A 23,010-nucleotide genomic window follows, 5' to 3' on the forward strand; every position below is an offset into this window, starting at 1 on the left:
AATTTAAGTTTCTGTTTACTTTTTATCCATATCTTACTAGTTGCTTTGATTATGATTTATAACTCAGTTATTGATTCAAATGGTAAAAGGCAAGAAGACATTCCTTCTAATTACATTTACAATAATTAGTCATTGTTGCGTCTATTTGGAAAATCATTTTTCAATTTCACTGAGTCACATTCACTAGAATTCAATTTTTTATCTTCCAATTCGAGTTGGATAAACGAGTTTTCCTTATATGAGTGACCAAAACGATATAGTTGAGAATTTCCAAGAATTGAACTTATTCATAGTTGATGTTTGGACTCTCTCTCGTAAGGAAGTTATTCAACATCATCCACTCAAGTAGTTGCTAGTACTTGTATCAAGACAGACGATGTTCGATTGATGGCGCTTTATTGAAAGTGAATCTCGCATGTGGGTTTCGAGGTTTCATCACTTTCAGCTTTCCTTCTCAACCATATTTGTCAATTCCGGCAGTCTTCTTCCCGAACGACGGCATCTAGATATAAATTTTCGATTGCATGCAAGGGGCCTATTTCCCGGCATCTGTTTGTTTCCCTTGCCTCCCCTCAAGAAAAGGAATTAGAAGTTAGTGCCTGAAACGGGCTGATATCTGGAGCACTGCTCCAACCAAACAACCAATCGCTGATCGAGTTCTAGCCTTGCTAATAGGGCTTGTCTTGTTCCTTGAATACTCAATTACTAAGTGAAACCACATTTTGTGATTGTTTCATTATGTACAATATGTTCCTCGCTTGCCTCCAGTTATAGATTATGTAATCTCCCATGAACTTGAAGCTAATAACTTCTACTGTATGTTAACTCAAACAAGCAATTACCTACTAAAATGAGTATGAGTTTGATGGATATTCAGTCATGTCATACTCAGTTCCAATGAGTATTTTTTCAACTCAAACAAGCAATTACTAAAATGAGTATGATGGCTATTCAGTTACATCATACTCAGTTCCAATGAGTATTTTTTCAACTCAAACAAGCAATTACTAAAATGAGTATGATGGCTATTCAGTTACATCATACTCAGTTACTAATGAGAATAGTGGATGTTATACAAAGTACATTGAAAATGTATAAATATTGATTTTGCTCAAATAAAATTTAAAAACTTATAGCCTACTTAACATTTTATTTAACTGTAATATAAGTTCACTCATTGGAAGGTTGAGTTGAAATGCGATATTGAATTAAAAATATACGTACAAAAGTAGCCTACAATTTATCAGTAATTGACGCTTGATCTACTGAGTCAAAAAAGCTAGTAAGTTAAGGACTTTTTCAGACCTACTCGTCTAAACTAGTCTTTCAAGTGAAGTTTGTAATTTGTCAAGTGTACCTCACAGTTAAGTTGATCAAGTAATTAATTATTATTCTTAGTCAAATTTAACCCTTTCTTACTAATGCAATAATAATAAAAATAGCATCTTATGTCGTGTTCTAATATTGTTCTATCTTTTTGTTGATCCGAAAACCAAAATTACCATTGGCCTGTGCTTTGGCAGTCAGGATGGGTACTAGTATGTAATGCTACAAGTACATGCTATAATTTTGATACGAGAAGTATATGAATGTTGGTATTAAGGCTAAATGTAGGCTAAAGAGTATTCTCACGATATTCTTATTACACATTAATTCACATTTTGACCTTGAGTTTGATCAAGCTGCTTGAAGGAAAGTTGCAGTAGTAGTACTTAGGTGCTATTTTTGTGTAATAGAAACTAAAAACGATAGACTCTAAGTTCCTCATTGATTCTATTTTTCAAGTCAGGTGATATCAGTAATTGATTTTGATTGTTGATGATCTGTATCCTCTTACTTAAAATCAAATGCCACCTATCAAACACTTAGTTTATTTTATTGGGTAACCTGAAAATACTAGAGTGCTGTGAATTAAATCTTCTTGAGTTTATTTTATCGAATAATCTGAAAAGACTAGAGTATTCGTGAATTAAATCTTGAAATTTGGAAAATGACCATACCACTAGAATGTCAAGTTTACCAAACATTATAAAGTAATTTGTTTCTATGATTGTAAAATAGAGTAGACCATTTAAAAGTTCAAGTAGTTGATTACTAAAATTTGTTAGTCTAAAGACTGTTCCAGATGCACAAACAAATCGCTCAACTTGTGTGATAAGATAAATTGTATCATGCAAATTGGATGAATTTGTAATTGCCAATCAAAAATAAAAAATTGTTTGGCCGTTAAACTTGGACTATCTTGAAATAATATTTTCATTCAATATTAAAACCTTATTTTCTATAGCAATAATACAGTAGTGATATTTCTTGTGTAGTTGAAGAAAGCAGTGAGTTATTGTTTGTTTTAGAGATGATTAATGTGCTTGAGAATGTTTGAGCTCGTATCACAGCTAGAACTCAGCCATCGCATGAGAGTCTGATGTTTTTCAACATGTCACATCGCTCCTGAACTCATTTATTGTAATGAGTTACCATTTTTATGTTTTATTATTTTTTATTGATTTCATTTTCTTTAGTTTAAAATAATTCTAGTATATCAAATTATTATAAAATGAGTTTTAATGTTCCTGAGAAATATATAGGATTCATTGATGCCCTTGCTGGAATGTTTGTGGTCGTAATCTATCAACTCTAATTCGACTTTATGACGAAGTTGGAGACATCAATGGAATGGATATACAAGTTATTATTGTATTTCCCTTTCTTTGTTCTTTTCAAGTTTTTAAAATCCTGTTATTTATATTTTTTTCAAATCCTGTTATTTAGAATTGAATTTTTTTTCTATTATTGTATTTCTTGGTCTTCACTATCTGGATGATTCTAAGTGAACCTTCAAAGATTGTTTTGATGAAAAAGAATTTGGAATCTTCTATGCTTTGTATTGTGATCTACCTGCATGTCCTTGCTTTCATTCTATAGAAAACTTGCACATTTGTCAGATTTTGTATTCCTCAAAATGTAAGCGTAATCATGTTTGCTTGGTAGATCTTATCAAAATTTTCTAGTTATGTGTTTTTTGTAGAATATAAATTAAAATTTATATTTTCAGTTTCAATTTAAAGTATTTTTTCATCTTTGAACATTGATTATAAATATTCAGAGCAATATCGCCATTCATTCTGTTATAAATTTAAATATAATTTAGTAATGCAGATAATTTTTAATGAATCTATTCATCTATTGATTCATCTCAATAAAAAAAGATTGATTTCCTACAAAGCATATCTTCCAACAAACTCGAATCCAAATTGCAATTGTTGCAGCATTATTTAGTTGCAATCTAGTTTCTATTTTTGTTATTCATTTAATTATTTTCCTTATACATATCCTACAAAGCATAACAAACAAGTCTCAATCACGTTGACTTTGAATGATAAAAAAACACAATTAGAATTCTTGAATGTTTTTCTTAATTTTATTAAACTAATTCACCAACTTATTATTATGCGTATTATTGGGTGGTATTTTGTCATTTCGTTTTCCATTTTTTATGTTTTTCAGATTTTGTTTTTCCCTGTTTTGCATTTTTATTGATTTTTGCTTTTTAATTTGATTTAGCGCTGTGCATGTGTGTTTTAACTAGAAGACTTTGTTGGTGTGTAGGCCTGCATGCATGGAGTGCGGGGAACTCAGACCTGGTTCAGTATCTGATCATAGATCTAGGCCAGCAGATGAAGATCTCGCTGATTTCGATGCAGGGGCGCCGGCACTCCAATGAGTATGTCATGGAGTATTCCATCAGCTACGGCGCCAACGGTCGCGACTTCGCCGATTACAAAGAGTCTGACGGCAATATCAAGGTGGGAAATTGAGCAAATTGTTTTTTCGCAATGTTGCATCCGAGGGACACACTGGGGATCGTTGCTAACCAATTGCATTGCTAACTAACAACCAATTTTGTAAGTAACCAAGTGTAACAACTTCTATCTAATCAAATGTTGTGATGTTTGAAGTAATCATGTCCATTTATTTAAAAAAAAATAAAAAATTAATAGTGAAATTTCTTCAAGATGGTAGGCTAAATTAATGCTTTTAAATATGAACGGAGTGTACAAACAGAAAGCTGCCATGTGTTCAGAGTTCCAGCGGTCTTGGAAGGGTATAGATATATGGATATCTATATCTTTAACTATATCCTCCTAAGACCGCTCTAACCGCTGTCTAAATGCACACACCCTAAGGAATGAAAACCTAATAAAGAAGTCCTAGATTATTTCCAAATTCTCAGAGGCTTTTGAGTAGACTTCAAAGGTACAAAGCTTACACGTATTTTTTTGTTTCAAGAAATATCAGCGTGGAGAACAAAATACTGAAACATATAATCATCAATTATGTAGTCTAAATAATTATTTTGAGAGATTTATACAAATATTCATGATGATTCACACTGATTATTCAGTGTTAGAATAATTTAAATATAACGCATACTATTCATATTTACACTTAATTAATGTCTAATTTGAACGTTCAGAAAACGGTAAGTTGGCATTTTTAACCCTGCATTTTCTGCACGTTTCTGCTTGTGTTAATTTGTTCTCGCCTTGCTATTTTTTGTTTGAACGCAGTTATCAATAATTTTTTCTTCTGTAGAATTTGTGACTCTCCTGTTATGCTTTTGCATGCAGTGTTCTTGAATAATGTGTGTGTCTTACTTCCTTCTCTGTCATCATATCTAAATATTATTCTTACTGTCCATTCTTGTATTACATAGATCTACTAACAAATTAACTTTGTCAAACTTGATAATTTACTAATCACTTTTCCAATGGAAACCAATGTTGTATTTTCCCCCAAAATTCTGAATGTATGAATATTTTCAGAAAGGTATTGATAAATCATGCGGTTGTGCTTGCATTGACTGTTAATTATTCCTAAAACATAACCATATATATATTTTTTTTTTATAACTTGACAGCAGTCTTATCTAGTCGTTAGTACAGTTGTCTATTCTCTTAAGACTGACACGTTATAGTTTCAATAAAATTTAAAAATACAATAGAATAATATTATCCAATTTTAATTGGACTACTTTCATTCAGTCCGGCCGAGCGAGTATGAATAATCCCATTAAGAATTATATTTTCAATTATATCTAGCTTTACTGGGCTTCTCCAACCGGAATTAACTACGGTAACTACAGCTACTATAAAATAAACTGTTCTATTGTCACTTTGAGATCAACTATATTGCATCATCTGATTAAAGTTAGCAGTTTCAAGTCTAGATCAAATTGACTCAAGCTAATCAGATTAACGATGAACCCGGTTTAAAATATTAATCCGGTTCAGGTGCAACCTAACTAGAATAACTTTTCAAAAATGAGCTATTTCCCTTGAATTACTCATTGGTTTCCATCATTTCTTGCTCAGTAACCCAAGAAGCGGGCTTCTGTGTGTGGCACTGCCATCTAAGGTTAAGGGTTTGCTTGTCTCAGGTGAATTCTCTTGGACACCAGCCGAGAACACGTACTATCAGTTTCTCACTATTAACCTCCACGACACCACGGAGGTGACTAGCATCACTACACAGGGTCGTGCTAGCACGCTTGAGTTTGTTACCGAATACATTGTTCAGTATTCGGACGACGGAGAAATATGGAGAAGTGTTATTGACGCTAATGGTGATACTGAGGTACGGTTCACTATATTTCGCTCGGTGCTCCTTCAAAGTGCTTGCTTTCAGCACTAGTAGTTACACAGTAAAGTAGTGTTCTGTTTTACTTCATGCTTCAGATTTTTACGTCCAAGTCATTGTACTTTTATTCAAATTGAACCTCTTTCTTATCACAATAGCCTCCTCTCAACTTCCCTGGAATGTGATAATTATTTTTGAGGCTAGTTATATTCTGCATGCATTTTATGGGTAAACACATAACTCTCTGAGCACAATAAAATCAATATTATTTTTGTTATTATTAAAAACCTTGAAGAATTAAATAGCTGTTTACAACCAGTTCATTAATTTGAATTTATATAAAATAAATCAAATCAGATACACAGTCTTCAGACACATTATAACAGCGAAAATAGTAAAATTATTATTCACTCTGTTGAATAAAATAGTTTTAGCTTCTTGTCGAGAATATTGTTGGATCAGATGAATTCATTGTTATGATCTCACGATTTCTCTAAGATTTCTCTTAATACTGTACGATCCTGTAAAAATCTCACAATTTTCGCCAGCTATTGTATTCTTTAACCTTACCATTGAACGCTTTTTTATGCTGCCTAAATGCATGAACCAATAAAGTAAGTGTAAGGCCCGCCGCAAAGTAGACCCACGCTAATCCACGAAAAGCAACCCACGCCGTGGGATGCTTTGTAAACCATTGCTATAGAATAATTCATAATCAATCAGCTGACAAGTGGATTATTCATTGCTTGTATTATTATCATTACACAGATGTCTGGAGAAGCCTAACAATGGTTTACAAAACATCCCACGGCGTGGGTTGCTTTTCGTGGATTAGCGTGGGTCCACTGTGCGGCGGGCCTAAATCTTTTTGTTCCGAAATTGAAACAAGTTATGGTTTATTCCCGACCAATTTTGAGTTTGTTCCTAACCTTTTTGCAATATAAATTTATCATTAGAATCTTAATTTTTCTTTTGAAATAGTATATTATGTTAGGCTTTCAACAAGGATTTCTACTTTTTTGACCCTTTGTATTGCATCCAGTTGTTCCTCCTTTTGATTTTTGTGACGAAATGAATAGAATTAATTAGAAAAATCATAAAATTATATAACAATCATGTAAGGTTCAATTGCCACTTATATTTTTTTAATTTGAAGTCTGTTATTGTTAAATTGTAAAATATAAATAAATTAATCACTTTTCCAGTTGTTATTACATTTGAACAAAGATTTAATATTTATCCAGTGTTTTTATGTGTTCTGTACATCATATATTTATTTTTATTGTTGAACTTGACAGATGTTCAAAGGAAACGTGAATGGGGATGAGACTAGAACGAACACTTTCGAAGTTCCTATAATTGCTCAATGGATTAGGATAAATCCTACAAGATGGCGTGACAGAATTTCAATGAGACTCGAACTCTATGGATGTCCATATGGTGAGGATTGTAGCATTTAAATTCTATTATTAAATACTATAAAAAACTGCAGATTTGATCTGCCAGTTGCACCAAAACAATGAAATATAACTGTCGCAAAGTAAGTAGTCTGATGGCAATGAATTCACGCTGGTTGAATTAATTGGATTTTATACATCTGAACCATTGTGACAAAATACCTAAATGGTACTTGATGTGCATTTTAATAAGGTTTCTTCTCTAACAATTGAGCTACTGTAAATTTCTATAAAATATTTTTGGAAATACTGATTTCTATTTACATGAATTAATCATCTGAAAATCGCAATACAGTAATAGATTCAAAAGTATTTTAAATATTTCAAGACTACCGTCTTGAAATTTTGATATTATTAATTTTATCGATTTGAAAATTGTTTCTTTCTTATGTAACGTGATTAAAAATTTCATACTTATTACTTCTACAGAATCTAATCTTTGTCACTTCTGTGTTTAGCATTATCACTGAATTGGATATCAAGCAATTCTGTATTATACATGTTCACTCTAGTATTGTGTTTTTTTTTTATTGAAAGAACCTACAGTAAAATATTCTTGTAAACAATTTCATGATTTGCCTTGTTTTTCAGTCTCTGAAACGTTGTTCTTCAATGGTACAGCTCTGGTGAAATGGGATCTAAAACATGAGCCGATTTCTGCGCTGAGAGAATCGATTCGCTTCCGCTTCAAAACGAATGTGATGGATGGCGTTCTCATGTATTCCCGGGGCACCCAGGGAGACTTTATTGCCTTACAACTCAGAGACAATCGTATGTTGCTCAATTTAGACCTTGGTAAGTTTAAATCTTTGTCATTCCTTTAAAAGGTCATGTAAAATTGTATCAATCTTGTTTTAAATTTCGTACTTACAATCGTATTTAGTTGACAAACAGCAACATGTCTACTTCCGTTTACTGTATGTGAAATCGTAAATTATTCAACATTTTATGTAATATGTAAAAACATTTTAAATTGTAATTACAAATGTATAAATTTCTTCATATATTTTAAAATGTAAATTTCTACATTCAATGAAAAATACATTGGGTTAATTATTTTATGAATCAGTTTTATATGTATTCAAATTTTCAGCACTCATTGCTTATATTCTCCATTCACCATTTTATAATTTTTCAAAAATTTTATTCAATATTGGCTTTTTGTACATAGTAAAGTAAGAGGTTGAGGCGGTTCACATCTATCTTCGAAGATAACTGTTTATCTTGGAAGTGACTTGCCTAATCAGTAAGATTTTTCAATGCTTCATTTATCTACTTGAAAATTATTTCTTCTAAGTTATGGGAACGGAAACAAAATCTAAAAGCTCTGAAAACAAGACTAGGAATCAGCCCCTCTTATTCTTCGGATTCTTTCATCTCAATTCAACTATGAAAAGATTCAGATGTATTTGATCATTTTAGCACATTTGTGATATCTCAATATCGTCTTATCCTCTAGCAATACAATTATAAATATATTTCTATTTGATGTACAGGTTCTGGGATAATGACAAGTTTGTCAGTTGGCAGTCTATTAGACGACAATGTGTGGCACGATGTTGTGATATCTCGTAACAGATACGACATTGTCTTCTCGGTTGACAGAGTTATGATTCAGGGACGCATCAAGGGCGAATTCCGGCGTTTGAATTTAAACAGAGAGGTAATTTGACACTTCCCGTTTCACTTCATGATGAAATCTTACTCAATTTTGATATTATTTTCTCAAGTTTAATTTGATAGCGTTGAATCGATGTATAAGTACGTATTAACATCTTGATTTGCTTTTGAACGAGGCTCTGAGAATGTATTTTAATAAAATATAACCCATTCATCAAGGGATGGAACTGAAAATTGTATCAGTTTGTCCACTAAAACATCCTGATAATAATTAACTGTTCAAAATATTCAATTGATAGGTCGATCCATTTGGATTCATTTGCTTGAGGACATCACTTCAAAGTTTGCATTACTTAAAATTAATATTATTTTTGTTATTATTAAAAACCTTGAAGAATAATAGCTGTTTACAACCAGTTCATGAATTTGAATTTATATCAAAACCATAATTTATATCTGTTTTTAACCATCAAAATTTGAAATTCTTAGTTTTCGTTGTTTTTTTTTAGTGGAAATGGACTAAATTTTAGAAAAGTGAAACCATAACCCTAACTCGGACTTTTAAAATGTTATCTAAATTTGGGAGAAAAATGGTACAAGGAGAATCCTTAGTTTTTCTCTCCCAATCAGTGCTACTTTGTAAAAATTAAAAATAAATAAATAAAGTAATGTTTTAGGTTGTAGTAGACTGTCAGATATATTCAGACACATTATAAGAGCAAAAATAGCGAAATTCTTATTCACTCTGTTGAATAAAATAATTTTATCTTCTTGTTTAGCTAATTTTCCAAATTTTTTTTTGTTCAATTTATTCTCCATGGAGTAATATCTTTGAAGGAAAAAACATTGTAAATTTTAAGATATTAATTGACATTCTCAGACAATTACTATTGATTCATATCCGTATCCATACTATACCGATTTGTGTATGTATTAGCAATATTGCTCTTTAATTACCTTATATCACGTCAAATTTGTTGAAATAATATTTTTAGATATTTTATGATGTCATTATTATATTGAATTGAAGGTCTTATTACAATTAAAGGTACAATTATTTATCAAATTAATGCCAGAGTTTAGTGAATTCAAAAGTGAATGAATTCAGTGGATAATGAAGGGATACAGAAGAAGTGAAGAAATGAAGACATTATAGAAGATAACAAATCAACAAGAATTATCCAAGCACGTTACATATTAATTCGATATTATGAGTATTGAAAGCATTTCAAGATTCTTCCCCATTCTAATTATTAATTCTTTATTTCAGTTCTACATAGGAGGTGTTCCAAATATGCAAGAAGGTCTGGTCGTTCGTAAAAATTTCACCGGATGTATGGAGAATCTTCAAATGAATACAACAAACCTGATTTTCAAAGTTAAGGAAGCTCATTACTCTGGAGATACTTGGCTAATGCGCAAATATCAGCGAGTCAATACTATTTACACTTGTCCGGTAGGTGAAAAAACTGGTTTCATTTATGATAGTTTATATTTATTCTAAAATAAAGGTTAATCTTTGATCCAGATTTATACCAAGAATCTTAACACTTCTTATATCTCTTGTCTCATCTACTTGTCTCAATCCTAGAATCATTGTTTGCGTCTTAGTACTATTAAGAAGCAGATAATTTGCTTTGAACCACAAACTCGCTTCCTCCTGGCAACTGGACATCTTTTCTTTCAGAGCTGTAATTTCAGAATCTGTGGAGAGCATGGATGTGTCGTCGGCATAGCAAACTATTTTAGAACCAGTACTATAACCAATATCGTTCATCATTACAAAAAAAAAGAATGGTAATGATGAACGATTTTTTGGTAAAGATGAACGATATTGGTTATAGTACTGGTTCTAAAATAGTTTGCTATTTCCATTATTCTTTCTTGACTTCGTTCTCACAATACTAGTATTTTTACTATATTGGATCACTCATAGTACTATTTGCTACATTTTCCATTTATGTATCAGACTAATTGGCACCTTTCCAATTTATTATACAACCGTTCAAAATGCTCCATATGATTCACATTGATTTAATTATTTACAAATCGCTCCAATTGATTCAGATTTTGGTTAATAAATGTTATGATTGGTTTTATATTTACAGGAGCCACCCATCATACCCGTAACATTTCTAACAGCCAAATCACATGCTATATTGGGCGGCTATGAAGGCATGGAATCTTTGAATGTTTCATTCGCATTCAGGACCTACGAAGAAGATGGTCTTCTCGTATCTCATAAGTTTTCAAACGATGGACATGTCAAGGTAAGTGATTTAAAAAATGTTTATGTATAGAAAGATATGAAATATTTGTATAATAAAATCACTATGTGGAATTTATATTACTACTCTTTTATAGATGTACTGGGATGCCAAAATTGATATTTATTCTAATAATATTGTAATAATTAAATCTAATCATATTTATGGATGATTGGAAGTTGACATAAATTTCACTATTGGAGCAAACTTAGTTGTCGACTCTGTGACTTATAGCACCAGGTGTAACTGAGTAGTAGAAAGTATAATTTCCCAGTTATTTCTCGTCTAACTTTCGTTTTACAGCTTTTAAAAAATCAGAAACAATTGTTAGTTAGAGAATTTGAAATCATACTTCATTATTAATCTGTGAAATTGATACAATTAGGCTATTAATTCTCTCTAGCGGATCCATACCACCGTCTATGCTATGTTTCTTCTTCACTCTCCACCTACATTTCTATGAAAATTTGTTCCTGTTCATTTATATCGTTATTCCTTAATCTTTTGTTATCTTTAACTGTTTTCTTATTACAATTTATTTTCGTATTAATTTTGAATACTAATCAAGGTTAAAAAACTTTACAAGTTTCTTCTTCATTCGACACCTCAATTATCTCTTTGTAAAAAATTTCTTTGAATACATGGAGAGTCAATATCAATTTTCTTCATCACCACTCACAAGTTACATTATTCGATTCAATGATGTTTGCAGCTTTATCTGGAGAAAGGTAAAATCAAGGTGGACGTGAAGACGAAGACGAATCCGCGAGCGATCCTGGACAACTACGACGAGCAGTTCAACGACGGCAAGTGGCACCAGTGTGTGCTCAGTGTGGGCAACAACTCACTTGTCATAGACGTCGATGGTCGACCCATGAAGACGGTGCGCCTGCTCACCATGAATACTGGGCCCACCTATCTCATCGGAGGTGCCTAACAAACATCATAATGTTATTCTATTATAACCATCTCAAATAGATATCCACAAACCTTATTAATATGGAATGCAAAAGCATGTGTCACGTTAATGTAACCTTCTCAAATAGATCCACTTGCTAATAATAATAATATTGAGTGACCTGGTTGGCTCAGGTCTGGTGTCAGAGTTTTCAAGTCGCAACTGATCAATTTCAGGGTCTCTGACATGACCTAACGACTGCTTTTTAGGCAGCCGGGACCGACGGCTTAACGTGTACATCCGAAACACATTAAAGCTAACAATTGAAGCTAACAGTTCAATTATTACAAACGTTAGAATTATTTAATGGAAAAACAGGTGCTAGCCCAATATAGCCGTCTCAAATAGATCACTAATGACATGCATATTGCCGTTTATTGTGATACCTTTCCCACTTATTTGGTCGGAGGTGCTTTCTACTCTCCACTTGCTAACAATTCAATTACAATTATGAAATTATGGAATGGGGAAAACAAGTATTAGTCTGATACAGTGAGATTCACTTCAAGCCATTGATTGAATGAATGGTTAGTTAACTGTCGGTTTAGAGTGATTCTCACTATAGAACTATCTTAAATATTTATTAGATTCAAACCACTTGTTGATGATTTGCCGGCCAGGTTAGCCAAAGTACCTAGAATTGAATACATTTTATTGTACTCCAGGTACCTTGACTAAGACGTTGCACCCCTCAGTCTACTAGCGCTACCCTCGCCGTCGGTATGAATCCCGCCGGTAGGCATGGACGTTTGATCTCATCAAATCACCAACACACTTCCCATCACCTACGCACAAGCTAAAAAGCTCTTATGGGCATCCATCATCCGCAATAAAATAAAAAATGTCGTTTATTGCCTTGAAGCATTGATGATAAGTGACAATTAAAGATGTCAAGAAATGAATTGATGTTTCAATGAGTTTATTGATTTTTATGTTATTTATTACGAGTAGATTATTGCTGAGTTTATATTCTAATCACGAATTCAGTACTAGGTTATAGCTCAATCGATAATACATTCAATTAATTTAAAATCAAGATTTAGTATTCAATCAATTTAGTGATTGATTTTAATTTATAGATATTTTTGTGGAAATGTTTAGAAATTGAAATTTATATTTTGGTAATTTACTACAGTTTTTCATATTTTTTTATATTCAGTTTTTCATATTAATATTTTGCTCATAGTTTATTATTGGTTACCGTATATGATCCATGGTAAAAATTTTATTCTAAATAGATCATATTGGCAGTAAAACATAAATTCTACATTCTAGCTGTGATGTCGGAACTTTCAAAAAAAGCTTTCCAAGTTGTGTTTCTACATGTACACAATTCATTATTTAGTTTCAATACTCGTACTTTTCAAATATGTTTTGCTATTTATTATTTTTCATCAAGGGACTATGATCGCAAATAACTAATTATTTGCATGTATTTTTGTAGGTGGAGAACATGGAATGCCTGGATTCATAGGCTGCATGCGAATGATCAGTATTGACGGAAATTATAAACTACCCACTGATTGGAAGGTGGATGTTGTAAGTAATTATTTTACTGAAGTTGGGAATTATTGAATTAGTTACAAAATATCTTTGCCAATTATCTTGAGGTTATGCTAATGGGGAACTCTAAATTAGTACCATTTAATGGAAATGAGTTTATTTTTCCTGTGCAGTCAGTATTAGAGCCGAAGCAACCAATGCAAAATTATCGTTTCACCAGTTCAGCTCGTTTAATAGAATATTCAAATAATTATACTTTCTCATAGATAGAATAATTTGTATTCCGTGTTCAAGTGTACTGCATTGTCAGCTATTGAAATGTTTTCAGGAATATTGCTGCGCGGGAGAGGTTGTATTCGACTCTTGTCACATGGTGGACAAATGCAACCCGAATCCTTGCAAACATGGCGGCACATGTCGTCAAAGCTCTGCCGAGTTCTTCTGTGACTGCGGCAATACAGGATACACAGGAGCTGTTTGTCATGTCTGTAAGTAACTTGCATCTTTGCTCTGCTTTAGTAACAATACGATATAGATTACAGCATAATCGTAGACTCCAGGTATTCTTGAGTTATTAGCTTCTTTAAATTTAATACTGTTGAACAAGTTCTGTAGGAATATCAATATTTTAATTGGTGATGAAGTATTATAATGTAGAATTTATTGGAGAAACAGAGCGTTCGAAAAGGCATACAACCCGATGATAACACTTGAGGTTTGAGTGGCGCGCGCGACTTTTTATCACTGTACTCGGAATCTTACATTGTAAATGATACAACATTCCAACATACATTTAGCCAACAACTTTCTCTACTCCGAATGTTAAGGTTGAATACAATAAAAATTAAATTGATGCATGATTGCATGTTAGAAATGATATTGTGAAATGAATTCTCATTCAAATTTACGTTTTCAGCCCTGAACCCCCTGTCTTGTGAAGCCTACAAGAATGTGAACTCCGTTGGACAAAGGTCAGAGATTCAAATCGATGTTGACGGCAGCGGACCTTTGAGCCCTTTCCCAGTAACATGCGAATATTATGGTAAGTTTTCATTGTTCAGCCATCTGCAAGGGGTCGCCGTCTAGGTGTCACCCCGACTACCTGACCTGGTCATTTTGGCCATAGGCGACTACTTGTACCCTCGTAAAAATATACCATTGCCGTCAAGTTGTCCCCCCGACTACTTGACACCTACTGGACCAAAGGTGTCAACTAGTCATGACCGTAAACGACAACTTGACACCTCGCACCCTCGCGTCAGGGTGTCCCCACGACTAGTTGTCACCTCCTTAGAAAGGAGACAAGTAGACGGGGATGGCTCACATCAACATGACACCTTGCACGCTGGATGTCAAGGTGTCACCCTGACTACTTGTCACCTACAGAGCACCAGTTGGCACAACTTACACCCCCACGGCGTAGGGAGGAGGGATCAAGCAATTTTTATTACTGATTATGATGTAGAATTGGATTATAAGCACTTTTGGTTCAATAACATTTTCCCGTCAAACTCACGGTTTGGGAGATATTGACCGGGAGATTTTTCGAGTTGGTTGAAAACATAAAAAAATGAATAATGTGACAACACATTTCATAAGCGGGCTGGCATAGCTCAAATTGATAGATAGCGAGCAGTAATATCGATAAGATAAGATGCCAGCCAGCTATTTCAATTCATGCTGCTTTAATACAATAAATATTTCATTTCAATTCTGTGTTATTATAAATGTAATAATGTTTTCTGTCAAGTTATATTTTTAATTATTATTATATCCTCTCTCGGAAAGGTGTTCTCCGAATTATCCCTCTACCTCCATGTTTTTTTAGTTTTCTTTCATGGAGAGTTATAAATAAATAAATCTTTATTCTATGACAAGTACATTACAGAATAACAATAATCAAATATTGAATTCAACAAAAATGCTTAGTGTACAGTCAAAGAATACAATACTGTTTGCTAAAGAGTGAACTTTGTCTGCAAACAGGAGCATATCTCACAATTGAAAATAAAATAGGGAATTCGCTTAGCGTACACACATGAGATATTATAAACTGAAAATAATGAGAATAAAATAATAATGACAATGAACATGAATGATACCAAATAGTAAATATAATAAATAATTAAAACCACACACACACACACACACACTCATACAACATGGAGCTGATTTTGTTAAATCATAGCTTACACCTTCCAATGGTGTATCAAAAAAAAAGAAGAACGAGTGAATAAAGTTCAGATTAAAATTCCAAAAAGATCCTCAATCTCTCCCGGTGAACGATTCATCAACCACAATCTTAATCTAGATTTAAAAGAAGCAATACTAGCTACATTTTTGACTTCAGTGGGAAGACAGTTGAAAAATTTCGGGCCCAAAAAAACGAAGCTCTTCTGAAACAAAGTACAATGAGAACGAGGCAATGTTATGAACCCCCTCTCAGCATTCCTAGTGTAATAGGGTAGGCCTACATCAGGTCCATGGTTACCACTTTTCTTATAAAATAGTGCCAGAACCTTGAAGACATACAGATATCTCAACGGCAGGATGGATCTTGCTTTAAAAAGTGGGAATGAGTGGACTCGCCCACCCTCACCGCAAATAACACGGATAATTGCCTTCTGCAGCCTAATCAAAGGCAAGAAATGAGATATATAAGTGGATGCCCAGCACGAAATACCATACCCAAGTCTGGACTGCACAAATGCATAGTACATATTAGAGACAACATTACCGGGAAACAGATGCCTTATGTGATAGAATTTCCGCAGCATCAGAAGAGAACCTGCTTCAGCTTCTTGATATGGAGCCTCCAAGTTAGAGTATCATCTAAAATTAACCCTAGGTACTTGATAGAATTGGTCCGGCAGACAACATCACAATTACAATTCCGCTGCCCCATCAAGCAATCCATATCATGATACCTGAGCGGGGTAGGGAGGTCAACCGAGGTAGACAAGGAAAAGCACATATACTTAGTTTTGTTCGAATTCAGAGCCAACCTGTTCATTCCAAACCACAAGCTAAGATCATTTAGATCTCTCTGCATCATATTGCACAAAATATGAGAATCCTTAGCAACATAAACCAGGGCTGTGTCATCAGCAAATGATGTAACACATCCCTTGAATTTATGGTTGAACAAGTCATTAATATAAACCAGAAATAGAACCGGGCCCAGTACAGATCCTTGGGGAACACCACAATTCAACAAAGTCAAAGTATTACTTTTTACTCCTTGCACTGTAACACATTGCTTTCTTCCACTCAGGTAAGAATGGAACCACTGGAGAATGTTTCCTCTAATTCCAGCCCTACGCAGTTTCTCCAGCAATATAGAGTGACAGACTGTGTCAAAGGCTTTTCTAATATCCAAGAAAAGGCCTGAGACCCTGCAGCCTTCTGGACTATTCAAACCTGTATAAATACCCTTCAAAAAGCAGTTCAATGCCATTTCGGTGCTTAAACCTTCCTGAAATCCAAACTGACATTCATGAATAAGTTTTGTCTTATCGAAAAATCTAATAAGGCGTTTCTTTACCAGTTTTTCAAAAATCTTTGAAAAAACTGAGAGAAGAGAGACTGGTCTAAAGTTACCTACATCATATTCATCACCACTTTTGTATATAGGTACAACCTTTGCAAATTTCAAATCAGAGGGAAACCTACCATTCATGATGCTACAATTAAATATATCGACTAGAACTGGCACACATATTTCCTTGATGAGACGTGTCGAAAATTGATCTATTCCAGGGGACTTATGATCAGCTAAGGAATTGATCAAAGAACAGACTTCATAGTAGTGAATGGGCTCAAAGAAGAAGGATTTACTAGGTGTGTTATTTTTGAAAATATCATAATATAAAGCTGTAGCATCTTCACTGGGATTACAGATAGCATCAATTACATCTTTAGGTACATTTACAAAATATTCATTGAAAATATTAGCAATGGAGGGCAAGTCCCTAAACTCAATGCCATCCCTTTTAATAAAAGTTATGGATTTTTTCCTCGCTGAGGACATACCTGTTACATCATTTATAACTTTCCATTGCCTTTTAGCTGGCATCTGATTTATATTTTGATAATAGTCTTGCTTAGCTATTTCAATCCACTTTTTAATTTTACTACTGTAAACCTTTAAATGATTTTTAATTTGTATATTATGTGGGTTCCTACGAAATTTATTGTATAATTTGTCTCTATCATGTATTGCAACACATAGTCCATCAGTCATCCAAGGTTTGAGCTTTTTGAACTTCTGATTTTTATACTTGTAATTTATAACTGTCTTAGCATTATCAACTGAGACATTTAGTACGTTAATAAATGATTTAAACTTGAAGTCCACATCGTTACTTGCAAAAACACTGCTCCAGTCATAATCGAATAATAAAGCTCTAAGATATTCATAATTAATTATTTCCTTGGTTCCCGTCCTAACATAATTCTTGCTGGCAACTCTTGAAATAGATAATGACACAGCCCTGTGGTCGCTGACATGAGTCTCAAAGACACCACTTTTTACATTATGGGTACCAGATGACTTCAAAAAGACATGATCTATACAAGTTGCACTCTCGTTTGTAACTCTAGTTTCGAAATTTACCATAGATTCAAAGCCATAACTATACATTACCTCTAAATATTTATCTGTTTTAATACTAATATTATCCAACAAATTGATATTTATATCTCCAATCAAAACTGTGTCCCCTGCTGGGAGAGAATTTAGAGCATTGTTGAGATTATCCAAAACTGAATCAAAGTCATAGCCATGCCATCTATACAAACAGAGTATTGATAAGGAATAGTTACCAAGTGTAGCCCTAATTAAAACTGTGTCTGACCCCATGATATCGCAATCCAACCTCTTCACATTAACATTTTTTGTATTAACAAAAACCAAGATTCCAGATGCCCTAGAATAGTTGCTACAGGCTATATAGGTGCTATAGCCATCTAAAGAATACGCTTCCTCAGGTGACTGCAACCAGACTTCAGACAATACAATTATATCCGGCATATACTTCCAACAACTCAAGTAGGACATAAAAACGTCATAATTACAATGTAAACTTCGAATATTCTGGTGAAAAATTATAAAATCATTTACATCTGTTAATAAACTATTATTCACTTCATTTATGTTGCTATAAAATCTAAAATCATTACCCATTTTCAATGCAAATAATAATCTCGTATCCTAAAACACCATTGTAATTCAGAAACCATACAAAAAAAAAAAAAACAACTCCATGGACCATTCATACTCACACACGCACACTCAATCATCCAAAAAATAAAGAAATACATCTTGCCCGTAAGGGACGATCTAATTGAAAGAAAAATAAAAAGAAAAAGACATACCCAGAACTACCAAGTAGCTCAAGCTTTTCAAACCACTACACAATGCAAATAATCCACTAACGACAATTAATAAATCTACTCTTAAATTCAATAATCATCACTCAACAAAATTTTTAAAATTACTCGTGTGTATAATCACAAGAAGTGTAATTCAATTCAAATAAAAATGCTCGTTATAGCCACACCTAACATTTACTCGACAATCGACTGCAACCATTTAAGGAACTCTGAGTACCTATCTTATCAACAGATTGACTATCACCTGATACAGTAGCACCCTGCTATCACCAACAATGATAGCAATCAACAGATCGAGGAAACGAAATGATAGCTCAGAATCCATCGAGTTATCTCTATTGCAAAAGTTGCATAGCCCAGTGAATAATATCCACAGCTTCCTCACTACTGCAGCCTATCAACTCGAACTATTTATATCACGGTACTAATTCGTTATAAATTCCAACAAAAGAAACAAACACCAATAAAGATCAATCAGTAGTCAATATCTACATCAATATTAGATCTATACATTCAGCCTTAATTCATAGTGAAATTGATTTAGAATAGAAAGTATATTCATTGGAAAATTAAAAACATATAATGATTAAACAAACAATAATTCATAATAGAAAGAAACGAAAGCAAAATAAATCACTTACAGTTCAGTCTGATTTTTAGGGCCTCGCAAACATTCGGTATTAAAAATTGATCAATCACCACTTATCCCATAGTAGCTAATAACTAGAACTTGGGAAAGTTCAAATCAGCCATACTTTTAACAACAATTTGTGCTCCCCTCTCCTCCTTGCGAATTCGAACCCTCCCAGCTCGGTCTATCCACGCATCCTTGATTGCCCCACTCTTCTTGAGCTGACGAGCTGCACCCAGAAGTTTCCTCCTCGTAGCAGTGAGACTACGGTTTATGTACACAGGAGCCGGACCCTCCAGACCCTGAATCTGATGCCTCCTAAGGATGCCAGCCTTCCGTCTCAGTTTCATCAGTTCATCGGCGTCGTGACGCCTAACAAACTTGACTATGATTGCGGGGGGCGGGGGCGGTGTCGATTTTCCGTCGTTAGGCCTCACAGCGCGAATAGGCTCCAGTCGATGACAGGCATCCACCATCGCTGGAGTCACCTCGAAGCCCACGGCCCGTCCCACCTCAGCCACCGTCTCCAGAACGTCCTCTTTATCCTTCTCGGGGATCCCCTGGATTTCCAGCGTGTTTCTTCTGGAGTATTGCTCTTGCTCATCAAGCCGCTCCTCGGTGGATCGCAACCGCGCTTTAATTAATTTAATTTCACCTTCAAGAGAGTCAATAATTTTCTGTTGCCGATCGATTATTTCACTTTGTTTGCTCACAATTTGACTAAGTTCATTCTGCTTATCCTGCCCTTTGTTTATAATATTTTTTTAGTTCATCCATGCTATCAAACAATTTCTTTTGTCCACTGTTTAATTCATCCAATGACTCCATCACGACACTATCGGAACGTTTTTTTTAACAAAGCTGTATCAGGAGTCACAGTACCTTTCACTGGAGTAGAGTCAGTTTGCTGAAGTTTTGAAGCACGTTTACAGTCAGGGCAAGACCAAGACGGACTCTTTATTATATCTAAGTCTTGAGGTTTGATATTGAGACAAACACTATGAAAATACGTTTTACACTCCTTACAATACAGTTTATCGGCGGCAGAGCGACCAACCGGCTGCTCACACTTGCCACAAGCACTCATCCTTATTAGAATATTAATCAAAGTTCAAATACGATGCCAATGTAATTGTAATTCCACAAATTAATATTTTAGTGTAAAAAAAACTTGTCGTAACAATCACAGTTAGGTTAGAAACTCAAGCCTTTGGTAGTCCGTTGGGTAAAAGCTACGCTATAATCATGCCAGCGATAAGAGAGACAAACAACACAACCGCCTCGCTCAACTGTCTAATCAATACTGACAGTTTCGTTTCTGTCTTTTGCAATTGAGGGTGCTTACCCCCCACCTCCATAACTTTGGGGAAGTATTGGCCTACGGCCTTATCTCTCGTTGTAACGGGACTCTCTCCCGGCAACATGGAAGGAGCTCGGCCTGTTTTTGTTCGCTCTTCTCTAGACTTCTCGCTCGTAATCGGTTGAAGTGTGCGGTTGATTCATGTTGAATATTAGTGCGTGCAGGGTGAAAAGACTGATTACAAAAAACGTACCTGTACCTGCTCAATGAGCAAGAGTACGGCCATGATAAAAGTTGGACCTATAAAAAGTAGAAAGTTTGAGTGCAATACTGGCGTGAAGCAAGGTGACGGACTGTCAGCACTCCTATTCAATGTTGCACTTCATCGTGTGATGGACGTCATTGACAAAAGAGGCAGCATTTTTCATAAAATGTAACATGTATATGCTTATGCCGATGACGTAGCCATAATTTCCAGAAGAAAAGATATCCTCCAGAACACTTGAAAGAGAAGCACAAAAGATTGGTCTCATAGTCAATGAAAATAAAACAAAATACTTGAAAATATCAAGAAGTCAAGCTCGAAGAGTTCCACAGAGTCTGAGGATCGATAATAGGTTGTTTGAGGGAGTGAAAAACTTCAGCTATCTGGGTGTTGAATTAAATGATCAGAATATGATGAGCACCAGTATTAAACAAAGAATATTATCGGGAAATAGAGCAAACTACAGCAACATGAAGCTCCTAAAGAACAGGCTCATCAGTAGAAGCAGCAAGCTTAAGATTTATGAAACCCTTATAAGACCTGTAGTTACCTATGGCTCTGAATCGTGGACTTTGACTAAGGAAGACCAACACAATATTTAAGTGTATTCAAGCGAAAGGTGCTTAGAAAGGTGTACGGTCCTGTTGAAGAAGGAGAAGAGTGGAGAAGGAGAACCAATGCTTAACTTGAAATATTAATAAAAGGCCGTAGTATAGTACGCTTCATAAAGGCACAGAGACTAAGGTGGTTCGGACATATTTATAGGATGGATGAAACCAGAATGCCAAAAATAGTGCTTAAAGAGAAGCTTCACTCGAGAAGAAAACAAGAAAGACCAAAAATACGATGGGAAGATGAGATAAGGGATGATTTGATAAGGATGGGTTATAGAGGATGGAGAGGATTTATAATGGATAGAAATGTTTGGAGGAATGTTGTGGAGGAGGCGAAAACCCACAATGGGCTGTAGAGCTATAAAAAAACCTGCTCTACCGACTGAGACCTATCCAGGGAACAAAAGCTTGAAAAACCGGTGTGTCCGTTCCTTTATTAAAAAATTAAGTTACAAAAGGACCCTTAGGTCGAGTCAAGTTCCACAATAATAAGCCATTTTGATGACGGAACCAGATATAGAGCACAATTGTAAACACATTTTTCCAGTTATATTTTTATATAATTGTGTTTTTATAGTTTATATTATCAACTGAGGTATTACATGAAGTCTGCACAAGAATGGTGATTTCTTGTGGAGTGGAATCGAAGTAATAGGTTGTCTTGACCGTAGACGACTACCTGTACCCTCGTAAAAATATACCATTGCCGTCAAGTTGTCACCCCGACTACTTGTCACCTACTGGACCGGAGGTGCCAACTAGTCATGACTGTAAACGACAACTTGACACCTCGCACCCTCGCGACAGGGTGTCCCCCCGACTAGGTTTCACCTCCTTAGAAAGGAGACAAGTAGACGGGGATGGCTCACGTCAACTTGTCCCCTAAAAACCGGTTTTAAAAGGAGACAAGTAGTCGGGGTGGCACCTAGTCGCGTTCCCTCTGCAAGTAGGCCTCTACTTACACAATATACAAAAATAAAGAATTTGATTATTCTCTTGAATCCGTCAGCATTGTTTGAATCGACAGCATTGATGCTACTTGCAAGTATTGATGTTATTTAGAAGCATTGAGGCTATTTGCAAGTATTGATGTTATTTACAAGTATTGATGCTATTTGCAAGTATTGATGTAATTTACAAGCATTGATGCTATTTGCAAGTATTTATGTTATTTACAATAATTGATGTTATTTACAAGCATTGATTCTATTTACAAGCATTGATGTTTTTTAAAAGGATTACTGATAATTTGTAGTTGAATTGAACAGATGCCAGTCATAGATTCTTTTGAAAAGTGCTTTTCTACCTGCAATTAAAATTCCAATCCGGTTGTTAGATATATCTTAAACATGATGTTATGTTTG

The 23,010-nt window shown here is 34.4% G+C and overlaps 1 protein-coding gene across 2 annotated transcripts in view; it reads left to right on the plus strand.

Moving 5' to 3' along the window:
- Nucleotides 1-23,010, plus strand: part of LOC111058971 (neurexin-4) — a 47,587-nt gene that overhangs the window by 8,576 nt on the left and 16,001 nt on the right. The window contains exons 3-12 of one of the 2 annotated variants that reach the window (XM_039434580.1): nucleotides 3,607-3,803; nucleotides 6,936-7,077; nucleotides 7,686-7,889; nucleotides 8,591-8,757; nucleotides 9,985-10,170; nucleotides 10,823-10,984; nucleotides 11,694-11,910; nucleotides 13,384-13,478; nucleotides 13,771-13,930; nucleotides 14,359-14,484. In XM_039434580.1, the coding sequence (XP_039290514.1) occupies nucleotides 3,607-3,803; nucleotides 6,936-7,077; nucleotides 7,686-7,889; nucleotides 8,591-8,757; nucleotides 9,985-10,170; nucleotides 10,823-10,984; nucleotides 11,694-11,910; nucleotides 13,384-13,478; nucleotides 13,771-13,930; nucleotides 14,359-14,484 (1,656 nt within the window). Of the gene's footprint in view, nucleotides 1-3,606; nucleotides 3,804-5,437; nucleotides 5,635-6,935; nucleotides 7,078-7,685; nucleotides 7,890-8,590; nucleotides 8,758-9,984; nucleotides 10,171-10,822; nucleotides 10,985-11,693; nucleotides 11,911-13,383; nucleotides 13,479-13,770; nucleotides 13,931-14,358; nucleotides 14,485-23,010 lie in introns of both variants that reach the window. The other variant, XM_039434581.1, reaches the window with a different exon arrangement.

This window comes from Nilaparvata lugens, chromosome 8 (genome assembly GCF_014356525.2).
Source record: "Nilaparvata lugens isolate BPH chromosome 8, ASM1435652v1, whole genome shotgun sequence".
NCBI classification, from domain to species: Eukaryota; Metazoa; Arthropoda; class Insecta; order Hemiptera; family Delphacidae; genus Nilaparvata; species Nilaparvata lugens.